Source organism: Siphateles boraxobius, unplaced genomic scaffold (assembly GCF_051911475.1).
Source record: "Siphateles boraxobius isolate OS27281-9 unplaced genomic scaffold, OSU_SipBor_1 53, whole genome shotgun sequence".
Lineage (NCBI taxonomy): Eukaryota > Metazoa > Chordata > Actinopteri > Cypriniformes > Leuciscidae > Siphateles > Siphateles boraxobius.
Window position 1 is genome coordinate 7,107,713 of NW_027509175.1, and position 22,399 is coordinate 7,130,111.

Genomic DNA, 22,399 nt, shown 5'->3' on the forward strand with positions numbered 1-22,399 from the left:
CAATTCTGACTTTATTTCTCAGAATTGCGTGTTATAAAATCAGAATTTCTGAAATAAAGTCGCAATTGCGTGAAATAAAGCCGCAATTCTTTTTTTTACCTCAGAATAGTTTATATCTCACAATTCTGACTTTGTAACACGTAATTGCAACTTTATATCATGCAATTCTGCCTTTATATCTCCCAATTGCGTATTATAAAGTCAGAATTGCGAGATATAAACATGCAATTCTGTGAAAAAAGTCAAGCTATATTTCACACACTTTTTATCACGCAATTTTGGCTTCATAACATACAATTGCGACTTTATATCACGCAATTCTGACTTTATAGCTAACCTGCAATTGCCACTTTATATCACGTAATTCTGAGATAAAAAGTCAGAATTGTGAGATTAAAAAATCACAATTACATTTTTTATTTTTCACTCTGTGGTGGAAACATGCTCCAGTTGTCGTGGAATGCAAGTCATCGTGCCGGCGCCTTATTACATTGTCTGCTATATATTTGCTTCTTATTTATTATTTTTAGCTTTTATTCATTCACATGATGCATTTTTTATATCAATAATTAAATTTGTACTATTTAAAATGTGAATTCTTGATATTAAGAATGCACTTTTTCTAGTAACAATGTCTACTTCTGATATCAGGAATTACTTTTGAATTAGTATTAGTTAAATGAGGGAGGATTGTAGTGGGAGCACTGGGGTTTTGAGTTCATGCCATGCCACGCCAAGCTTTTGTTTTATGTTTGTTCATGTTATCCTAAATAAACTGCACTTGGATTCTCTGCAACTTGCCTCCAGTGGACTTTATTACAGTAAACTTGACCTACCATGAACCCAGCAGTCAAGCCTAAATCTGCGTCAAGGTGACCAGGCCATTGAGGACTATGTTTTCCTGTTTCTTGAAGTTTCCTACCAAGTGGATTTCAATGAGGTAGCACTCAAGGATTAAACGAACCCTTGCGCTCAGGACTACCTGGGGAAAAAATTCTCATTTCTCCCTTGAGCAATACATTGACTATGCCCTTTTGTTAAGCGGCGCAACTTTTACTGTCTGTTTTGCGTTCGAGGTGCCCCGCAACCCCACAGTAACTGCCAAGCCTGAGTCTCTTCACGTCATGCCTGCCAAGCCTGAACCTCTTCAAGTCAAGCCTGCCGAGCCAGAGACTTTTCAAGTCATGCCTGACGAGCCAGAGACTGTTAACGCCATGTCAGTCGTGCCTGTGTCTGTTGTTTTGTGTGTGTGGGCAGCACACTCATCGGCCCAGCCCGTAAGCCCTCACCCAACATGTCCGTCACGCCAGAGTCTCGTCCCGAGAAAGCTAATTTCTTGGGACGGCAGTAGGCAGAGGGCGTGCCTCCCTGGTCCCCTGTACTCCGCCCTGGCCCATTGTAATGTCGGCGCCCATAATGTCAGGTCCACCCACGCTCCATGGCCCATGGGCCACCATCCCTCCCCCAAGACCACCCTCCTGGACTCTGTTTATGTTTCATGTTCATGAGGGGGGATATGTCACGATTTGGTTATGTTTCATGTTCCTGTTTCATGTCTATCATGTGATCCCCTGTTCAAGTCGTGTGATCCTGCCATATGTTCCCTTGTCTCATGTGTCTTGTTGTCATTGGTTCATTGTTTCATTGTTCACAGGTGTCCCTTGTCCTTTCATTAGAATTGTGACCTCATGTTTGCCATGTGTCTTTGTCAAGTTTTATTTGTGTAACTACTGTCTGGTAAGTCTTGTTCTAAGTTCATGCTACGCCATGCCACGCAACGCTTTTGTTTTGAGTTCATGCCATGCCACGCCATGATTTTATTTTATGTTTGTTCACGTTATCCTAAATAAATTGCACTTGGGTTCTGTGCAACTTGCCTCCAGTGGACTTCATAACAGTAAGTCTTAGACTGGTCCTGAAAGTTTCTTAAAAAATGTAATCCAATAAATCATTAGTTTGATATTGACTCAATTATTAAAAAGAAGAATTTATTCACATAGGTCGAATGTGATATTGTGAATGGGATGTTTCTTGCATACAATCAGTGAGGACAACCCTATAGAACAGTGACCCACAACAAACTTCCAAGGGGGCCTAGAGGTGACTTAAATTTATTTAAAATAAGACAAAGCAAGCATTAAAATGAGCTAAAACAACTAAAAGTGTAGATATTTCTTATTTATAATAATGAATATACATTCCTCTAGTTATGCCAAGCTCTAAAATATTTTATTGGGTAGAAATTGTGAGTTGGAGGGCCTTGAAACATTGTTGTGATATTGAATAAGAACCAGTTTTTCATTCCCATACCGATGCACCTGGTTATGTATATAACCACAATATATATATATATATATATATATATATATATATATATATATATATATATATATATATATATATATATATACAGAATTTTCATATGGATTTTGTCAGTGTCCTCCTCCTTATGCAATGCCTAATCGTTGTTAGTGTGTATTGAGTGAGTGTCTGTTATTGAACAGTGTGCATGCAGGTGGGAACTGTTCATTTTTGTGGTTGTACTCTATGTGCATGTGTTCGGATGAGTGGGTGTTCCAAAGCTAATAGAAAAGATGAGATGGCAGAGATTTATCTATCAGATTTGATTTTTCACCTCACGTAGCACTGCAAATCTTTATTGGATTGCATTTTGTTATCCTCTAATCTTTCCCTCATTCAATGGTAAGATTAACCTGAAATGCTTGCGTTCCTGTATTCTCACAGTTTGTGCTTTGTGGCATGCTTGATTTCGTAGCCAGTGGAGGATGAAGAGGAATGTAACTTCAAGAGAGTTCTGCTAGCATTTACTCTGAAAAAGGGTATGACAGCAGTATTCATTGGGAACCAGGGTTCGATTTGTACAGCACAGTGCCAAAAGGAAGCCACATGCACACAAAAGCTATCACTATGTATTTATCATTGCTTGAGGTTATGAATGCACTTTTTAGGGGTAGAATCAATTATGCACATAAAATCACTCCCATCTCCGGGTGAATAGATCCAAGCATAGAAAATGCAGAATCTGCAGAAACTCACAAAATATATATATATATTTTTTAAATATTTTTTCTTATAGTGCAATTCCATTGAGAAGTCTTTACACTTCTTTACAAATTCACTGAACTTAATTCAGTTTTGAGATAATGGTTTGTTAACATTAAAGTAATCTGTAAACTCCTCGAATTTAGTGCTTGAGTTTCTTCGCTTCAACTCGAATTTCTCACTCATGTGTAGATGTAGATCAATTCAGGAGCTCAGCTGCTGTGTGATCTGAACAATCAGATCTTTTTACACTTTATCTAGTCTTATCTCACATACTGTAACCTCTTGAGGTGGACAAAGTGATCAACTCAAGCTCCACTCTTCACCACAAGGGTATCCTCTAAAACACCAAGTAAAGCTATCCGATCAGAGAAAACACATGAAGTGACCAGGTGTAAACAGGCCCTAAGACTTCATTTCAATTTTTACTGGCCCCAGCCAGTCCCATGATAAGCATACTGGAAACTGGAAATTATCTGTCCTTTTTCAGTAATGAAGTGTTACTGCCAATGAAAAATATTCATGCAGAGGATTAATGGATTGAGTAAACTTCTGTTTAACAAATTTAAACAGACTGCATGCTGTAAAAATAAATTGTGATAGTTTATTCAAGCTTATAATAATAAATAAAGATTTTTATTGGCTAGAATTTTTGTTATGTAATTATGTAAATTGTACCAGCAGGATTTTTTTTAATGGAATATCCCGTTTTTTTGTAATATCCCCAACATGATGTCAACCTAATACATAATTTCAAACTATCCTTTTAAACTGAAAATAATTTTCTTATTTGGGATGAGCTCTTCAATATGTCACAAGGCAAAAAAAATAAGCTTGTCATTTAGTGGTATTTTTCGATTTTTGGTTGTAGCTTGCTTGCTAGTGTATTATGTATTGTGAACAGTAATATTATTCTAAACACGGTTTCCACTTGTTTATACACACTGAGGGAGGATTAAAAATGGCTGCAAGTGGTACATGGCACACATATGGTACATAAACATTAGGTTGGAAAAACATAACTAATTTATGTATAGTAAAATGTTACTTTATTATTTGTAAGTAAACAACACGGTCCTTAAAATTAAACAATAATATCAAAATAAACTGCCTACCCAGCTAACTAGCAATGTTCTCAAACATTGGCTAACACTCTTGCAAGGTTCTCTCAAGTTAGGGACAAACATTTTCCCAGTAATGTTGATAGATCATTCGTTAAAATATATGTGGTCTTGAATAACATTATCAAAACATTAGCACAAAAATGTACACATTATTCATGGAATGGTTTTCTGAAACATTTTAGTTGTACGTTAGTCCAATATTTTTCAAACATTACTAATTATTTTTGAGAACATATTTTTATTGAATTTTACAAACATTACTAATTCGTTTTTTTCCCAAATGGTTCAGATAACTTTCAAAAGTAATGTTCCCATAACACTTGAAAAATGATAAAATAGAGAAAACATTCCCTTAAATGTGGCGTATTATGCAAAATTCACTTTTATAAGGTGTTTGAACTCAGATGTGTGTCCACAGTGTGTAAACAACCAGCCTATAATGGTAAAAATTCACCCACTCCTTTTTTTATTATTCCCATAAATCATAAACAGTCTCTTCAAACGAACGGTTCTAGATTTCCCCCTACTCGAATAGGTGGAAGCCCCATCCATGACTGGTGACGATCTGCCTTATTAGCATAGATACTGCCCTGAGTGCGCCGCGGCAGTCCACCATTTCATTATAAATTAAACATTAAACATTATAAATGTTCTGATATTGGATGTACCAATAAACATAAGAGTCTCCATAGACTCCCAGCATCTGAGCCACTGAGGAGGACACCGTGGTTGAATTTAATTTATTAAGGAAATGTGCTTAAGAAAGTTGGTAAAGTGTTATATATGTGCGCAAATCATTTTACACGTGACTGCTTCACAAATGAGGTTCAGTTCAATGCTTGATTTGCACAAAAGATTAACAGGACTGTACATGCTAGTCGATTAGTTGAATCAACTTAACTCTACAACAACTACATACATTTATACAGAAACTTACAGTTGTAACTTTTCCTGAGTTTCTCCATCAGTATCCAACTCTGGGTCGAACATGTAAGGCTGAACAGCGCTACTGACAATTTCTGACATTTTGGTTGTGTGACATTCCCCAGTTTTGTTGTTGCCGAAGTATCCGAAGCGCGAGCTGTAAAGGCTCCGCCCTCTTTTGGAAAAGGGGCTGGGGCTCATTTGCATTTAAAGAGACACACACAAAAATGGTGTGTTTTTGCTCACACCCAAATAGGGGCAAATTTGACTAGCTCTAATAAATTACCTGTGGGGTATTTTGTGCTGAAACTTCACAGACACATTCTGGGGATACCAGAGACTTATATTACATATTGTGAAAAGAGCATAATAGGTCCGCTTTAATGTTTTCTGTAAGGTTCACAATAACCAAGGAAAACATTTAAAAAACTGGACGTTTTGAACATTCTAAAAACATTCAGAAATAACTTTTCATAACTTAATGGGAACGCTAGCAAAATGTTCTTAGAACATATTTTTGTTAGCTGGGTAAGCCCAATAATATGCAAAATTATTAAGATGAGAGACTGAATATTAACATTCCTGAATGTTTCTGGTAAACATTTTTGAAGTCAATAAATCTATTTCTTTTTTAATGTTATATATTTGAATTTAATATTGTTTATTATATGTTGAATTTGCTCTAGAGTGACTGCCCCGAGTGAGCGATGATGTTTATGCAGCTCCAGTGCTCCCTCTTGGATTAGACATATACTTTTATGAAGTGAAGTGCTACATCACTAATACTGTTCAGAAGAGAAGCACAGGCTTCCTATAGTTTTGATGTTAGAGTGAACAAGCATGAGGGGAAATAAAGCTGGTAGCAAGGTTTGTTCTATTTGCTTTATTATTTGGTTTTCTAAAGTGAAAACTTAAGATTAGTACTGATACATCAAGTGTGATTGTTGCGGGAAGTGCCGTGGGGCCTAAAATGGAATCTAGCCCATGTACCATGTGCATGCCATTCGCAGAGCATGGGCTATTTTGCATTGCTATCACTATAGCAACCCTTGCAGACACTTGGGAGTTCTGGGCGAGGACTGTTATACTAATGGACTGAAAATAAATCTCAAAATAAAATGCATTTTGCAAACCTCATGCACTTAATCACTGGCTTGTAGAACCGCCATACCAAAAATCATATTTCTGTAATGTTCTCATGGCAGATATTGCTGTCTATATGATAGGATTGAGTATTTTGGTCATATACTGGCACTTAAAAATGGATTAATGGCGTCATGCATATGATATGCTTTTAAGTGTGTTTGTGTATTCACATGTAGTCATCTGTGCTTAAAAGTAAAGCCCTTGACTCCTAAACAAAGGTAAACAATCAGTGTAAAAAGGGAAGGAATAACAAAAAGGTTCATGGGAAGACCTCTGAATGACTGTGGATGTGATGGATGGGGAGAAAAGAGACAAACGGTGTGAAAGACATAAAGAAGGAGAGGTGAAAGATAGGAAAGGCTTTAACTGGCTTGAGGTTCATCTTTCTGACAGCTGCAAGGACAGCATTATATATATAAGCAGTTCTCCTCCATCATTGCTTGTTTCTTTTGTTCACTCATCCTCTAAACAGTCTTTCTGTCATGTCTCTTGTGTAGCCTCCCTGTTTGTGAGGGGAGGAGTGAAAGGCAGAGGAGGCGGGGCCTTGAACTGTCTGACATCATGTTCTGGAACCTTCTGTTTTTTAACCACTTCTCTTTTCTTGTCAAATTAACATTTCTTCTTTCAACTCTGAAAACATGTCAAAATATAAATTTCCAGTCTTAGCTACTCCCGCTGACATGCGTATATTGTGTATTCAGTCCACTCCCTTTCTCTTTATTCTAAAATCCAAAATAAATTAAAATTCTCTCATTATTTTTTTTTTTTTACGAGCCTTATATCTTAATTATGAACCTAAATGTTTACAGCACAAGAGTAAGTTCCTAAGTTATTATTAGTAACTTAAGTTATTCTTAACTTAGGAATTATTATTGTGTCCTAAGTTATTTTGAATTGGAGTCACGGTTATTGGTAGTTCAATTATGAACTCAGAAAAGGCTTTGAACGTTTTATTGACTGAGTTCTATTCAAAGTCCTATTCATTGTGTGTCCAACTACGCTTTTAGACATACACTCACAAACTACTAAGTGCCACAATTTTGAAGTGAGTTCCACTTTGTCAAGTGGGTGAGGGAAGTTTATGTGGATAGGCCCTTGTCCCCTCAATTTTGACCTAGGGAGCCAATTTACTCCGATGTACACTTCAAGCAGCTCTTTATATAAAACTTGATCGTCGTCATAGCAATCATGCTTAACTGTAGTGTATAATAAATATTAATTATTTTGAGAATTAATCACATAATAGTGTATAATATATCAATTATCTTGAGATTTAATCGCAACTACCTTTTGTTCTCAGTCAAAGTTTATACTATTGATTTTTTTTTCTGTTTATGTAATATTATTTTTCTCCAACAGCTATAGGATTTTATATCTTTTCTCCAACAACTTATATGCATATAGAATTGTATATAAAACACATTCATAAGTAAAAAAAGGGTTTAAATAATAAATCAGTTCTATAGTGAATTCCAAGTGATCAAGTGCGTTCCATTTTAACCTTATGTACTAGTTCCGCCAGTAGTGGGCACTCCTGCAACATAAGTAATGATGCACTTTCCGAGTCCACGAGACGGAGGGAAGTTAGCAAGTAAAGGAAGAATAAAAAAAGTTAGCCAGTAAAGGGCATGAACATTTGGAGTGGAACGCAGCCAAGGGGAGAGTTCGAAGCTCTTTTGTGTATCTTTTTAATTGACTCAAAGAACCAGTTCATAAGAGTCAAACTGTGCTTGTTGCTACCTGCAGATAGATGATTTCGAATGAAATCTTTTAAATGGCCACACATTTCCGGTCTTTTGTCAATGGAGACCAGATTTTAAATTATTTTCACACATTTTTATTTTTTGTCGCATTTGCGAATATTTTAGTTGTACTCTTTTTCAAACTGTTAAAGTCTTCATAAGAAAGCATCTAATAGAGATTGATGCAAAATCGCTTCACGGACAGAGAAGCAATACGCTTCAGTGAGCGCTTGGACTCACGCATTTATTGCAGGAGAGGAGGAGAGGTTTATTGAACTGACAGACAGTATGCAAAAATACAGAGTCAACCAATCCTTCCCAATTCCTACTCAGAGGAGACACGCATGTGAAATCATAATTTTAACGGTAAAAGACTGTAAAAGTGCTACATTAAAAACCTGTTCATTGGTTAAAGGTACAATAAGTTCCTTTCCTCTATACAGTGAAAAACTGTAATGGATATAATGGGACAGTCAATTAATGTTTATTTTGTCATGTCTGTTACTATGATGGGGTTTTGTATTTATTATGACATTGAGTACTTTCTATTAGTATTTACCTCAAGCTGAACTTTGATCCATCATGTGGCTTTCTTTTTATCAACTGTGTTTGCCAGGTGGTTGCCAGTATATTATAAAGGTTTCAGTTTTTATTAGAGGTTATTTTAGTTAATGAAATATAAACTGAAATATGGTAAAGGTCTGGCAACTGCAGCTGCCGTTATTTCAGATTTTTGTAGGGCCTTTTTCACTGACTAGTTAAAGTCTCCATTTGTTCTTAATTTAATCTTATGTCTGGTACAGCAATCAACTGTGATATTAGAGAACTGGCTGCACTCTTGTCTAGTCATCTGTATTCTGCTGCTTTAATTTGTGTTTACATGCAGTGCAGGTTGGTGGATTGCGATAATGATAGACTCTCAGCAGCTTGTGCAGGTGAAACGCTCCATTAATCTTGTGTTTTTCACACTTTCGTTCTTGTCCCCTCTTTCTCAGGTTCCATCATTAATGATGGATGCCCAGTTTTCCGAATTCACACCTGACATTACTCCCATCATGCTCGCCGCCCACACAAACAACTATGAGATCATCAAACTCCTTGTCCAACGCAAAGTCACCATCCCTCGGCCGCACCAGATCCGCTGTGACTGTGTGGAGTGTGTGTCCAGTTCTGAAGTGGACAGTTTGCGTCACTCTCGGTCCCGTCTCAACATCTATAAAGCACTCGCCAGCCCCTCTCTCATCGCCCTCTCCAGCGAGGATCCCATCCTAACTGCCTTTAGATTGGGCTGGGAACTGAAGGAGCTCAGTAAAGTGGAGAACGAGTTTCGACAAGAGTACGAGGAGCTTTCTCAACAATGTAAGCTCTTTGCTAAAGACCTGCTGGACCAGGCACGTAGCTCCCGTGAGCTGGAGACCATCCTCAATCACCGTGATGACCAAAGCGAGGAGCTGGACCCGCGAGAGTGCAGAGACTTGGCCAAACTCAAGCTGGCCATTAAATATCACCAGAAAGAGGTGAGGAAACTTCCATTGGCTTCTTGAATAAACCTGTTGCTGGTCATTTCTACCCAGTCTGATGTTGACCGTACGATGGGAGATTTCTCCTTCACTTTATTGAATGATGCTTTCGGAGAAAGTGTCTATTACTGTGAGTCTGGCTGTTTTTTGCAATTGTATCTGAGATTTACCTCCAGCAATGGACATACTACTTCTCTGCTTGCTATGGCTTCAGCATAGGCAGCACAGACCTCACTTGAAGATTATGTGTGAATCTCAAGAAAACATGTCCATTAAACATTATCTTGAAATATCACCCCCAAATCTAAAGGAAGTTTATAGTTTTGTAGAAAATAATGAAGCCTTTTATTTTTTATGTCACATTTATAGGAGGGAAATGTATGTAATTGTCAATACCATAATGCATCAGCATACGTCCCCCCCCCCCCCCCCCCCCATTAATTCTCAGTATTCTCTTTAGTTGTTCTTATAATATATATAAATTGAAATCAGCATAAATTAAAAGCAGTACAAAAATGCTACAATGTAGTATATATGCTTTATTTTTTTATTATTTTTTTACATTTATATCTCTGTTTATTTATTTTTTATTGAATTCATTATAATGTAATTGTAATGCAGTTTCAGAAGAAAACGTTTTCGAAAATGTCTCGTTTTTATTTTAATTTAAATTTTTATAAAAATAGTCTTCATATTATTTAAGCAAAATATCATTTTGGAGTGAAATGTTGGACATGTTCTTTACAGGTTTCAGAGATGCACCCATATACACCATGACATTTTTTGCACTTGATTTAAACTTTTTGTAAAAAGAAAAATTTGCCATAGCAATGGAGCATAAACACATCAATTTTGAATTGTCATGCCTTTATTGTCATTCTTGTTATTCCATTAGGTGCATGACATAAGCCAATTCAACCCAAAAGTTCAGCAGCCCAAAATTTTAGCAGCAAGAGAAAAATCTAGCTTATGAATGAATTTCATTTTATGGCAAAAGTCCACTCGCTTTTTTTGTGTGCAATTTATTATTCTGCAGACCCTTGGAATATTCTCTACTTTAGAATGTCTTGTTCCAAACCTAAAGCAGTAAGTGCCTTTCTATCTTTCTCTCTGAACTTTTTGATCCACAGGGGGGTACGATGTGTGCTGAAGACCAGAGGTTTGACGAGATTAGAAAGACAGGAGATAGAGACAATGAGAAAGAAGCACTAGGCAGATGAAAGACAGGAGCTTTGTTCCAAAACCTTGTGAGCTGCCACACTGCCTACTGCCTATAGGCAGCTGCTTTCTAAGTCAGCATCCAAATTGGGAGTAATTTGAAATTCTCTAGGTTATATCAATCAATGCAACAAATAAATAGAGCTTTGCAATTGAGACTTGACTTAAAATGTATTTCAAATGACACAATACTCTTATAAACATAAAAATACATCACACACAAATATTGGGTTATATTTGAATTACACTGGACCATTTTTATTGACATTTCTTAGTACTGAATGCAATATACATGTAATCTCCATTTCTCCTCATCTGCCATCTTGGATTTATTTTTTCCACTGAGCTTGTCGCAGTGCATTATGGGATTGCATTCTCCACAAAAGATACATGATGCTGTCTTAGAATTTGGCCAAAAGAAGGCAGCATAATTAAGTTTTGAAACCTACCTTTTGGAACCGCTTTCATACTGGAAGCAGTCCAATAATGCCTTAAAATGCTTCCTCTGTTGGCAGATCACTAGGTTTTGGAAGAAGAAGAAAAAACAAGGGAGTGATGTGCTAGGTAAAATGTTTGCAGCATTTTCTGAACATATTTGGATGTAGACTTCATTTGTACTTGAAGTAATTGTACTTCAAATGTAGCATTTGAACTGAATTTCTTTCAACATTTTGGCTATTTTGCCTTCCATCACAAAGCAAATATTTAAATCAAAAACAATATCAATGTCCAACTGAGGGTTTATTTTGGTCATACTGCGTGTAATAAGTGGGATAATGTTTAGTCAAAATAAACTTTTTTAGGGCAATGGTTTGCATATTGGGTTAATTTTATGATAATGACTGGTTTGTTGTACATAATTCCTTACTTCTTTATTACTGTTTACTTGACATTATCAAACTTAAAGCACTAACATAAAAATACATATAAATAAGGAAATGGATGCACACACTAGTTGTTTTTCGCTGAGGAGCCGAGCGTAACTCAGAGTCAGCGGTGGTCCAGCAATAGTGGCGACGGGAATACGTCTCCGTTCCCTCCTCCAGGGAACGGGGGTTACATACGTAACCGAGACGTTCCCTTTCAGTCACTCACGTTCAACGTAGAAAACGTGTCGACTGATTGGGATCCCAATTAAAACGGCACTAGTGCTGCCACCTACCAGTGCCTAGACAAAAGCCTCCTGATCTTCCCACAACTTCAGGCGGGGATGGAAGAGCTTAGGCAGGGAAATCACTGCTGTTCCACAGGACCACTGGGAAAGCGTGCCCTCTCAAGGAAGGAAGGGACGGTGTGGAAGCCACATCCTGCCCGAAGGGAAGTAACATGTGGAAATACACATATGAACTGGGCGGAAGACTGGGCAGTACAACATATGTAATGTCACTGGGGTGGCTCCAGCCTATGACAGGGGGGAGACTCAACCGGACAGTGACAGCAGGAAGACACGGGCTCACCGCAGGGATCACGGCATATGGACCCAGCCTAACACAGGTTCCACCAGTGCATACGAGTGATAGGCCCTGGCTTCGGACGTTCTGCCAGGTCCTTTGCCGAAGGGTATGGAGGAACTCAACAGGGTTCGGCAAATAAGGGGGACTCAACTGGAGCAAGAATAGCGTACGTATCCAGTCCATGGGAGGGGAATGGCGCAGCAAGCCAACACTTCGAAACTGCAATCAAATGTTAACACAATAGTACATATTTGACCATTAATTTTTTAACATTATAGGGGAAGCCGAGCTTCCGTTGCAGTCTTAAAGAAATCCCCACTGACACATAGGGTATTTCTCTAGCGAATGTGATAGGTTTCGCCCAGCCCCCAACTCTATTTAACATCTGTTCAGCGAGGCACTCTGTGTCAACGCCTAGGAGCGAGCAATTCTCTCACATAGGAGGAGCTCACCACCAAGGTGGGCACATGCATCTTGGGAAACTTTCTCACCAAGATGAAGGCAACCACTATTACAGTGGGCCAACCTCTACTTGGAAACAGCCTTCCCTTCTGCTCGTCTCCGTAACAGACAAGAGCTGGTCTGAGGTCCAGGTTTTGCATTCTGAGCACGTCTAACCGCAATGGAGTGGACGGACAGAGAAAAAACAGGGCTGGGTCTGCCTCCTCCGCGGCAGCACTTGCAGGTTCACCACCTAGTCCCATAGGAGAGGTAGGAACCTTGGGCACATATCCAGGGCGGGGTCTCAGAATTTCATGAGAGTAGCTGGCCAGAATTCCAGGCACGATTCGTTGACTGAAAGTGCGTGCAAGTCCCTACCCTCTAGATAGAGACCTAGCAAGCAGGAGAACTTTTTTTCTAAAAACAGGATTTTTAACTCACTGCCTGCAGGGCTCAAGGGAGATCTCTGCAGTGCAGTAGCACCAGAGATAAGTCCCAAGAGGACAAAGAGGCAGATTCAGTCTCCTTGCTGATGGTCTATATGACATAAAACTTCTTGCGGTAGCAACCAGAACCTCCGCGTCCCATTCTTTTAGAAATAGACCTGGAATTCTGCAAGGTCTAAACCCGGGTGCCATCATCCCCATCCCTGAGAATGTACTCAGATGAAAGAGTCAGGAAGGGCTGTCGAGAGGAGAGGCTCCATCTCTTCTCTGACTTTAGCACAGATGTGTGCAAGAAGGCTCACTGGGGAACGCATTTTTCTGCGAGGGGCCCCGGGGCCAGTTGTGGCCAGAGTCTCTCTGTGTCGAGGGGAGTCCACTCAGACAGAGGAAAAAACAACTGACGAAGGGACGAGTCTGGAGGGGCAACAAATGTAGCTGTGTGGCCCAAAGTGGTCCCAACAGCTGCACCGCCTGGGGGACGGAGTCTCCACTCTCTCTGGGCCAGAGGCTGTCGTGAGGCTCGTCAGCGGCACGATTGAGCAGGCCAGAAGTAATAAATGGAAAGAAGCAACCTTAGAAGCATCTGACTCCGAGGAGGAGGTGGCGGGTGAATTGTGACATGCGTGGGGAGCGTAGAGCTAAGCTGCCTCAGTGTGCTTTAAACCCAGACACGTGATACAGCTCTTGTGACCGTCAGAGGGGGACAGAGCCCTAACGCATCCAGAAACGCATGGATGGAATGGCATCTTGAAAAAGACGCAAACTCGTGTTGCCCTTTTAGAAATGGGACCCGTCACCAGTGCCGGAGCACACAGGGAATGACCGTGGCAACATTAAATCAGTGAACTGAAATAGTGAAGCACTCACTTTTCCGCCCTCAACCGGCCGTCAACACACAAACACAGAAATCAGCTTGCTGTAAAAACAGCAGTTGAGAGCTTCAAAGCTTGCGATTACCGCTGCACTGCACTGTAAAACTACCAGCACCGGGAGAGTCTCTCCAGAAGAATACCGACACACTCGCTCGTTGTATAACAACAGCACTCTTCAGAGACATCAGAACAATTGGCTCCGAAGCGAAAGACAACTACTGCATGCATTCCACTTCCGTATTTATACCCGCACCGCGGGGGCGGAGTGTGTGATGCATTTCACGCACACCAATGTGCATTGGCTCGTTTTAACAGTACTCGAAGGTGACAGGCTCCCTGGCATGATCCTAATCAGTCTACACATCGACTACCTCGAACGTGCGCTACTGATAGGGAAATACTGTTCTTTTTGACATTTTATTCATCAAATTATTACGTTTTCCATAAAAAAATATCAGTAAAACATCCAAGGTCTACTACATTTTTTAAAGGTTATCATGCTTTTCAATCAAAATTGTGTGAAAAACACCATAATGGTGCATTGGAAACCACCTCAAGTTATGTTTACTTGAGACTGTGTAAATCAATTTTAAAAACCGTCATGGGCTCTCTAGGGAGATCCCAGTGATCTTTTTCATTTTGAAACCCAAACAGTCTTGCAGAACTGACACTTGATCCAATGGAGGATTTGAGAGGCCTATGTCAAAGTGGTTGGTTTCTCTTCCTGTCAGTCAGAGGTGATGTCAGCCCTGGCCCTACGAGACTGCTCCTGCAATTAGCTCTAATTGTTTTGTGCACCTCAAGGAAAGCTGCTGTGAATACAGATCAGAATGCTGTACGCATATGCACACAAGGGGAAGATGGTCAAGACAGATGTGACGCTATGAGCCAATTACAATTGAAAGAGGGATCAAGATTATTATGAGCACATTTAGTGTGCCATAATATTTGTAGTGATTAAAGTTTTAGGATGAGATTAAAAATTGAGAAAACATTAGCTTGAGATTTCTAGCTAGTTACTTGAGATTTCACACAGCGCTTTGTCTAATATAAATTGTTAATATGACAATGAAATGAGTCAGAGAAGATGACGGCATAATACTGGGCTGAAAAGGTGAGGAGAGTGCAGAGAATCAAATACAGCTAGACAGGCTTGCTTGAAACATCACTCAAGGTTTTTATTGTGACAGATAATGCTGCTTATGGATTTAATTACCGGTATATGCTCACAGGTCTGAGGAAGAGCCTTTGGGCTTTTGCTTAGAGCTATCCTTTAATGGGATGATTCTGGTCTCTGAACGTTCTGGTCTTTTTGGTTGTTTTTGTTGCTGATAAAGGGTTGTACAACCTTGTACAAAAACGTTGGCAAGACATCTGCTTGGTTTATGGATTTTCATCTTGTAGATGCAATTAGTATTACTGATACCTATAGGGATTGAAACAAGCTTCAAACATTAAGTATCAGTGTTATTTTAGTATTTATATTATAGTATTTATTTATATTTTGAATCATCTTTTATTTTTATATTTTAAGTTTTTATTTTAATTTTAATTTAAGTTTTGGTAATTTTTTTGGTAATTTTTAAATATTTCTATTTAGCTTTAATTTCTTTTTATTTATTTTTTATTTTATTTATGCATGTTTATTTTTACATATTACATGTCCACCTTGTACAGTCCAAAATTCATTATTACAAAATAAACCAAGACAGGGTGATCAGGACGGAATACAGTCAATGACCAATCATAATCGAGCATTCTAGAGGCGCACTTATTTTACAGCAGCATGTGTCCAAATTTCAATCTTAACCGCTCTATTTCATCAGAAACGATCTTAAGACAGGGCTTTAAGTGTAAAATACCGAACTTGTCCTTTAAAAAAAAAAGCATGTCATTTTTTTCAATGTTGAAATTAGTGATGCCCTGAAATTTCGGCTGCGGATAATATTCAGCCAAAAAGAATTGAAAATAGATGCCATTTTATATTGTGTTTATTGTAAGTTTTCAACTTTTATTTGATATCAGCTTTATTGAAATTAGTTGCAGTTTGGTGTGTAACTTATCCCATGTTGTTTGTATGAAAATGAATGATACCCTGAATTATGTGGGGGGTTTTTGTGGAGAGGTTTCTAAGCAATCAGATAGAAAAAATATTCTATAGTCCCTTTCTATCCTTCTTCTGATGTCGTTCCCATCTCATCATTTTTTTTCTCATCACCTCCTGTCCTTCCATCATCTCTTCTTTTCTGTAATTTTGGAAGAGGGAGAAAAGTTGATTTACTGCAGTTGATTTAAACCCCCCTCCCCCCATTCCCTCATCACAACATTCGCTTTTTGAATCGATAAGGATTACATACCCCATATACTCTGAGCAGCACTTCGCTCAATAACTGCTGTGCTTCAGTCTCCTTACCTCACCTCTCATCTGAACTACTGCTTGAAATCTGTGCTGTATTCACGCGCATCGATAGACACAACTGCTGCTGTTCTAACTGTACAGAGGTGGATTCTGGGATTTGGCCAGTGTTATTGAAGGGGACTTAAAAGTGATTGATAAGTTGATCTGTTACCACATTTTAGGTCAATCATGGTCAAGTTGTAGTAATTCCTTCCTATGATTTATTAATTTGTTCCCTCCTGCTGTTAAATCAATGCCACGACTTAACTAAAACGTGGGAACAAATTAATAAATCATTGGAAGAAATTCTTAATTCGTGGAAACTATTTATTTTTCCTTTTTTTTACATTTCATGTCTGGGGCTCCATACACTTGGATATGCATCACAACAAAGAAGAAAAAGATGATCGCTATTTCTGTTTCATGCTTACTTTAAAGCTTTAATGACCTCATCAAGCTGAAGTGTGTACATTTTGTAAATATTATTCTAGGACACTAATCTATGCACTGGATTTCTTTTTTTTTCTTCTGAAACAGAAATCAAAACTCAAGTTTCAGTAATTAGACTCAGCAAATTGGGAAATTGAACTCGGTTTGCTATTCAGTATTCTTGTATTCTCAAGTGATAAAGTGAACCAGTTGTAAAAAAGTTCTTCGGCAGGTATTAGGTATGATTAAGGGATGTAGAATATATGGTCATGAAGAATAAGGCATTGATATGTGCATTATAAGTAGGCCTACTAATAAACAGCCAATATGCTAGTAATATGCAAGCTAATAAGTAACGGGTTAATAGTGAGAATTGGTCTCTAAACTAATGTGTAAATATATATATATATATATATATATATATATTTTTTTTTTTTTTTTTTTTTTTTTTGGCTGAATATCTCAGTAGCCTAAATGAACAAACTTCATTTAGTACCTCAGAATAGAACTCTTCAGTTTGATTAAAATAAAGACATTTCAGTAATTTTAAGACACATGAAGCATTTACCCACCTTGTGTCATTGTTCGGTTTTGTTGACGTGGGGGGGTTTACATGCGCTTCATGAGGCACACACGCACATTTGCACACACACGCAAGGTCTCTCGCTCTCTACCTCTCTGCCGTGCGCGCTACACGGTTTGGAGCTCGCAAGCTCTAGATTCCGGGAGATTTGAACTAGTTTGCTTGCATCAGAAAGCCGCTATCAATATGCGGGAGACTCCCGAAACTTCCGGGAGACTTGGGATGCCTGCATACATACAATCATCAGGAGTCTAAAGCTAAACGTTGTCTATATACGAATTACACCACAGTCGCATGACTTCAACATCACCATCACTGAGCTTCCGACAACTCTTTGTTTTAAAACATTTTTGCCTTAAAGTTTAAGTTAATACTAGTTTTTAAGAGTGCGATTAGAAGGAGGGTGTGATAGCGGACTAGTGAGTAGATGAGTTTACCTGTTCGGCTGATGCCGTTTAATGTCCCCGTCAACCTCTATAGTCCCATTTAGCCACTTGTTAGTAGCCACTTTTTCAAAACAAGTAAAAGGTTAAAAAAAGTCACATTTTATGTCACAAAATAAACCGTGAAAATATCTTGAGCTTGTGTTTGCCACAGACCTCATTTCAGGCATATAACAAAAAACCCATTGACTTTGGGACAATGGAACCGGAAGTTAACTTGTTTCCATGTTTTGGCCTACAAAATTATGTCATCTCTGCACCACTGTATTGCATGTTCAGTCTGGCACTGTAGAAGAATGTGTATGTGCGTAATCACGTAGTGTTTCTTTACAAAGTGACATCGCCATTACTAGCCTGGCATGCATAATATATATATATATATATATTTTGTGTCATTTTGGCAGATCCGTGTGAATGTGGATTGTTTTGACAACATTGTCGTCTGTATGCAGAACTTTTCAAAAACGCAAAGGAAAGACGTTTCTGTTTTTAGTACACAGTTGTCGTGTAAACGTACCCTAAGACAGGTCAGGTGAAGGAGACCGCTGATCTCCCGCTTGGTCTTCATGCTGGATACTGGATGAACATTGGATATCTCCCTTTATTTTTAGCTCTGCACCCTTCCGGAGGAATTGCTCGCTCTGTTCTCACTGCACGCTCACTAATGGCACCCTGGGATTAGAGTACTCTCCCTCCGCTCCCTCTCTCAAAACATTATTTTCTCTCTTTCTCGTACTGATCCAAGTCAAACACACATACAGAGTGAGGAGGGGCAGAAAGGATAAGGGATAGATAAAGAAAAGACAGTAAAAGTATCTGACTGAGAACAAATTGTTGCTGAATAATACAACACAAATCAATTTCTCACTCTGCCTGGTCGGCAGGTTGGATCGCTCCCGGCCAACTGAGCCGCAATGGCTTCTTTTGTTCTGATAGAGCAAGGGAGGAGAGAGAGATAGGTTTATTCTTTCTCTATAGCACTCTGCTGCTCTATTCTACTGTTCTAGGCCATGTGTGTAAAGACAATCAATGCTTCTCCGCTTTGATGACTTATTTCGTTACAGGAATCCACAATTTCTTGCTTTTCTTTTTGACCCTTATATTCATAGGATAATAGAGAGATTATAGGAAATTCTTGGGGAATGTGTATAAAGTGTATTTTGTAATAAACAGTATAGTATTATTTATATACTATCATAGTGTTTATTCAAAATTATTTTGCTTTTATTTTTTATGTTTTCATTTTTTTGTCATTTTACTTTGTTATTCTAATTTTGTTATGTGCTGTTGTCATTTTTATTTGTTTTTAATATTCTATTTTATTCTATTTAGCTTTAACCAGTTTTAGTCTTAGTCATTTTGGTATTTGAAATTATTTTATAACTGTAATATTTCATTATTAGATCAGAATTTGAACATGGGTCCCCTTGTGCGTTAAATGAAAACTGTATCACTTAACCAAACACGTATAATTTTTTCCCTTTGGTTGTGTTTTTTACATTTACATATGTGACCCCCAGGGGGCGCTCTCAAGCGCAAAATTTGAATACATAAGCTAGACTAAGCAAAAAAAAAAAAAAAAAAACTGCGCTCCCCTTCAAGCTATCTAGGCAGGTGATGTCCAATGGGACTGATTTACTCAAACTTAAAACTTTATTAAAACTAGACAATAATATACTGGTTGGCACTCAGAGCAAGCAAATGTTCCACGTAGGTAACAGTGGACGAAATTCTACAATAATAAAAAGTCACAGTGAATAAAGTCTCATAGTAGATGAGTTATAGTGTACAGTATAAGTCTCATAATACATAGGCTACAGTGAATAAAGTCGAATAAATAGATACTATACACACACTCCAACACTGCAAGAGATACTTCACACCAAATAGGCTGCACACACACACTAACACGGCGTTTCACACTAGTGAAAACTGCAAAATAAGCACTGTCCGCAAAGGAGATATTGCACAATGCCATATAGGCCAAATACGGTGATATAATGATTACCAAACAAACAGACAAAACAAACAAACAAAACATTTAGGTTTGCAGGCTATCACTAACAGGCCTCCACCGTAGGCCAACCTAGTTCCTGGTCCGCACTGAACGATGGTGGCAGATCTCCGAGGCACGCACATACATCCAAAGAAATGAAAAATAAAACAGAATGATTAAACCCAGGAAAAACAGTGGCTAGTTGGACAGACGAAGGCAATCCTCCTGTAATCACAAGCATAATGGTTTATAATGTTATGTTGGTAGCATCGTGACAAATTAAAACAAGATTAGATCTCTGATTGAAAGACTATGACTAAAAAAAGGAATTAAATTAATTTACGTTTTTGAAACCAGCCTAGATGAATAAGAGCTATATGCACCTTACCAATGAAGTTTAACGGTGTGGATGACTAATAGCTGTGCACACTCTCGCCAGCGTTGGAGAGGGGGTAAAATCTCTGGGTGGCAGGGGCAGCTGCCACTCGACATGTCACTCAACCCATCACCGCTAGGGGCAGCTGCCACTCGACCCGTCACGGATATATGCGCATGCCACTCGACCCGTCACGGATATATGTGCCTGCCACTCGACCCGTCACCGTTATACGCGCATGCATCGGGACCTTACACAATATAGTAGGTGTTTTTTAAACAAAATGCAGCGCGTATCCCCTGTATCTTGCAGGCAAGAATGCACAATTGGTCAGTATTCACCATTAATTAAACGCTTTTCACCTGCCTTACAGCTACTAGACACTCCGACTGATGCATATGATCAAATAGACAGATATACATGTATCCCGCGTTTACTTCTACTCTTCTTCAGCCTACCTATTTGCCACTTTATATTTTTTCCGCCGTTTTAATCTGGAGAGCGAGTCTTGACACCTATGTACTAAGTGTTGCGCCAGCCACAACCTAGCATCGCGTCTGGCTCAAGATCTCTCACTGTTTAAATCTACCAGACACTCAATTTGATGCACGTGTGCAAACAGACAGTAAAATACTGCTCTTTGCCATCTTATTTTACGTTTTATTCGCTCTTTTTGTTCATTAGGAGCGCGTGGATCCACCTAAGCGTTGCGCCAGCCACAACTTAGCTTCGCGCCTTTCCGATCTTGAGGCAGGCGCGACATGAAATTGTGGCTGGCGCGACGCTTAGGTGGAGCCGACACGCGCGCTTCATTATGAACAAAAAGAGCGAATAAACAAAAGATAAGATGACAAACAAGAGCTGTAAAACAGCAGAAAAAATATAAAGTAGCCTCAGTTGGCAAATAGGTAGGCTAAATAAGAGTAGAAGTAGACGCGGGATGCATGTCTATCTGTCTATTTGATCATATGCATCAGTCGGAGTGTCTGGTAGCTGTAAGGCAGGTGAAAAGCATTCAGTTAATGGTGAATACTGACCTATTGTGCGTCCCGTTCTTGCCCACAAGCTACAGGGGATATGCCCTGCATTTTGTTTAAAAAACTCTTTCTATATTGTGTAAGGTCCTGAGGCAGGTATTAATAGTATTTTTGGATGATTTTTTATATTAATTTACTTATTTCAACCACTGAGATACAGTGAAGACTGTAGGATGGACAGTGAAGGATACTATGTCTATTAAAAACAACCAGATAAAGAAATCTTAGTAGACAGGATGTTAAGGAAACACTACATTCTGTCATTGGCTTTCTACCGTTACAGTACATATTGCCTGCACTGGCAACATTACTCACTTTTCTGGCAATCGACATATTGTACAGTCTTGTTTTAATTATAGTACAAGCTTCTTGTGCGCACTTATCCTACTTGTGATGTCATATACTGGTAAAAATTATATATGTGCTGTTTTGCTCATTCATAGCCTCATCAAACATTAATATGAGCTGTAAATTGGACTAAGCAGGAAGGTGGACGCAGGGGAAAGAGGTTAAAGGAAGCTGAGAGGCAGAGAGAAAGAGAGACAAAGCTGATTCCAGCCAGGAAAAAAGAGAGATGACTTTCTGGGTATACAGTAACATCAGGCTTATTCTTGGCAGCTTGTGTGAGAACAAGAGTTTCAGTTCACTGCCCGTCTGCTTCTACTACACTACACTACCCTGCCCAGCCTTGTCATTTATTCATCTCACTCGTTAAGAATAGCAGGAACTGCATAAATTAACCAGCACTCCAGTGTTTTTTGTGACAAGCCGATTTCTCTCAACAACTTAAAATCACAAGGAAGTTATGACGAGGGATAACCCATTAGACAAAATTTTATCTTGGCTTTTGGTGCATAGTTGACAATACATATTTGTTAATGTGAATGTTTTAACCACCCATTCTGAATTTTCAGCATCATTACTCCAGACTTCAATATCACATAATCCTTCAGAAATCATTCAATATGCTAATTTGCTGTTCAAGAAACATTTATTTTTATTACTGTTGAAAACAGCTTAATATTTTTGTAGAAACTGTGATCATTTATTTGAAACAGTATATAATGTAAAATATTGTATTTTGAGAGTTGAGTCAGGGTCCTGAGAAAACATGTTTTGCTATGTTGAGATCATGACAAAAAAAAATGCATAAAAAGTAAAATATGAAAGTAAAACTTTTCATAAAC

General features: G+C 38.6%; 1 protein-coding gene across 1 annotated transcript in view; it reads left to right on the forward strand.

Moving 5' to 3' along the window:
- Positions 1–22,399, forward strand: part of trpc5a (transient receptor potential cation channel, subfamily C, member 5a) — a 73,068-nt gene that overhangs the window by 19,044 nt on the left and 31,625 nt on the right. Inside the window, exon 3 of the mRNA XM_077205223.1 lies at positions 8,995–9,516. Within this exon, the coding sequence (XP_077061338.1) occupies positions 8,995–9,516 (522 nt within the window). The remainder of the gene's footprint in view (positions 1–8,994; positions 9,517–22,399) is intronic.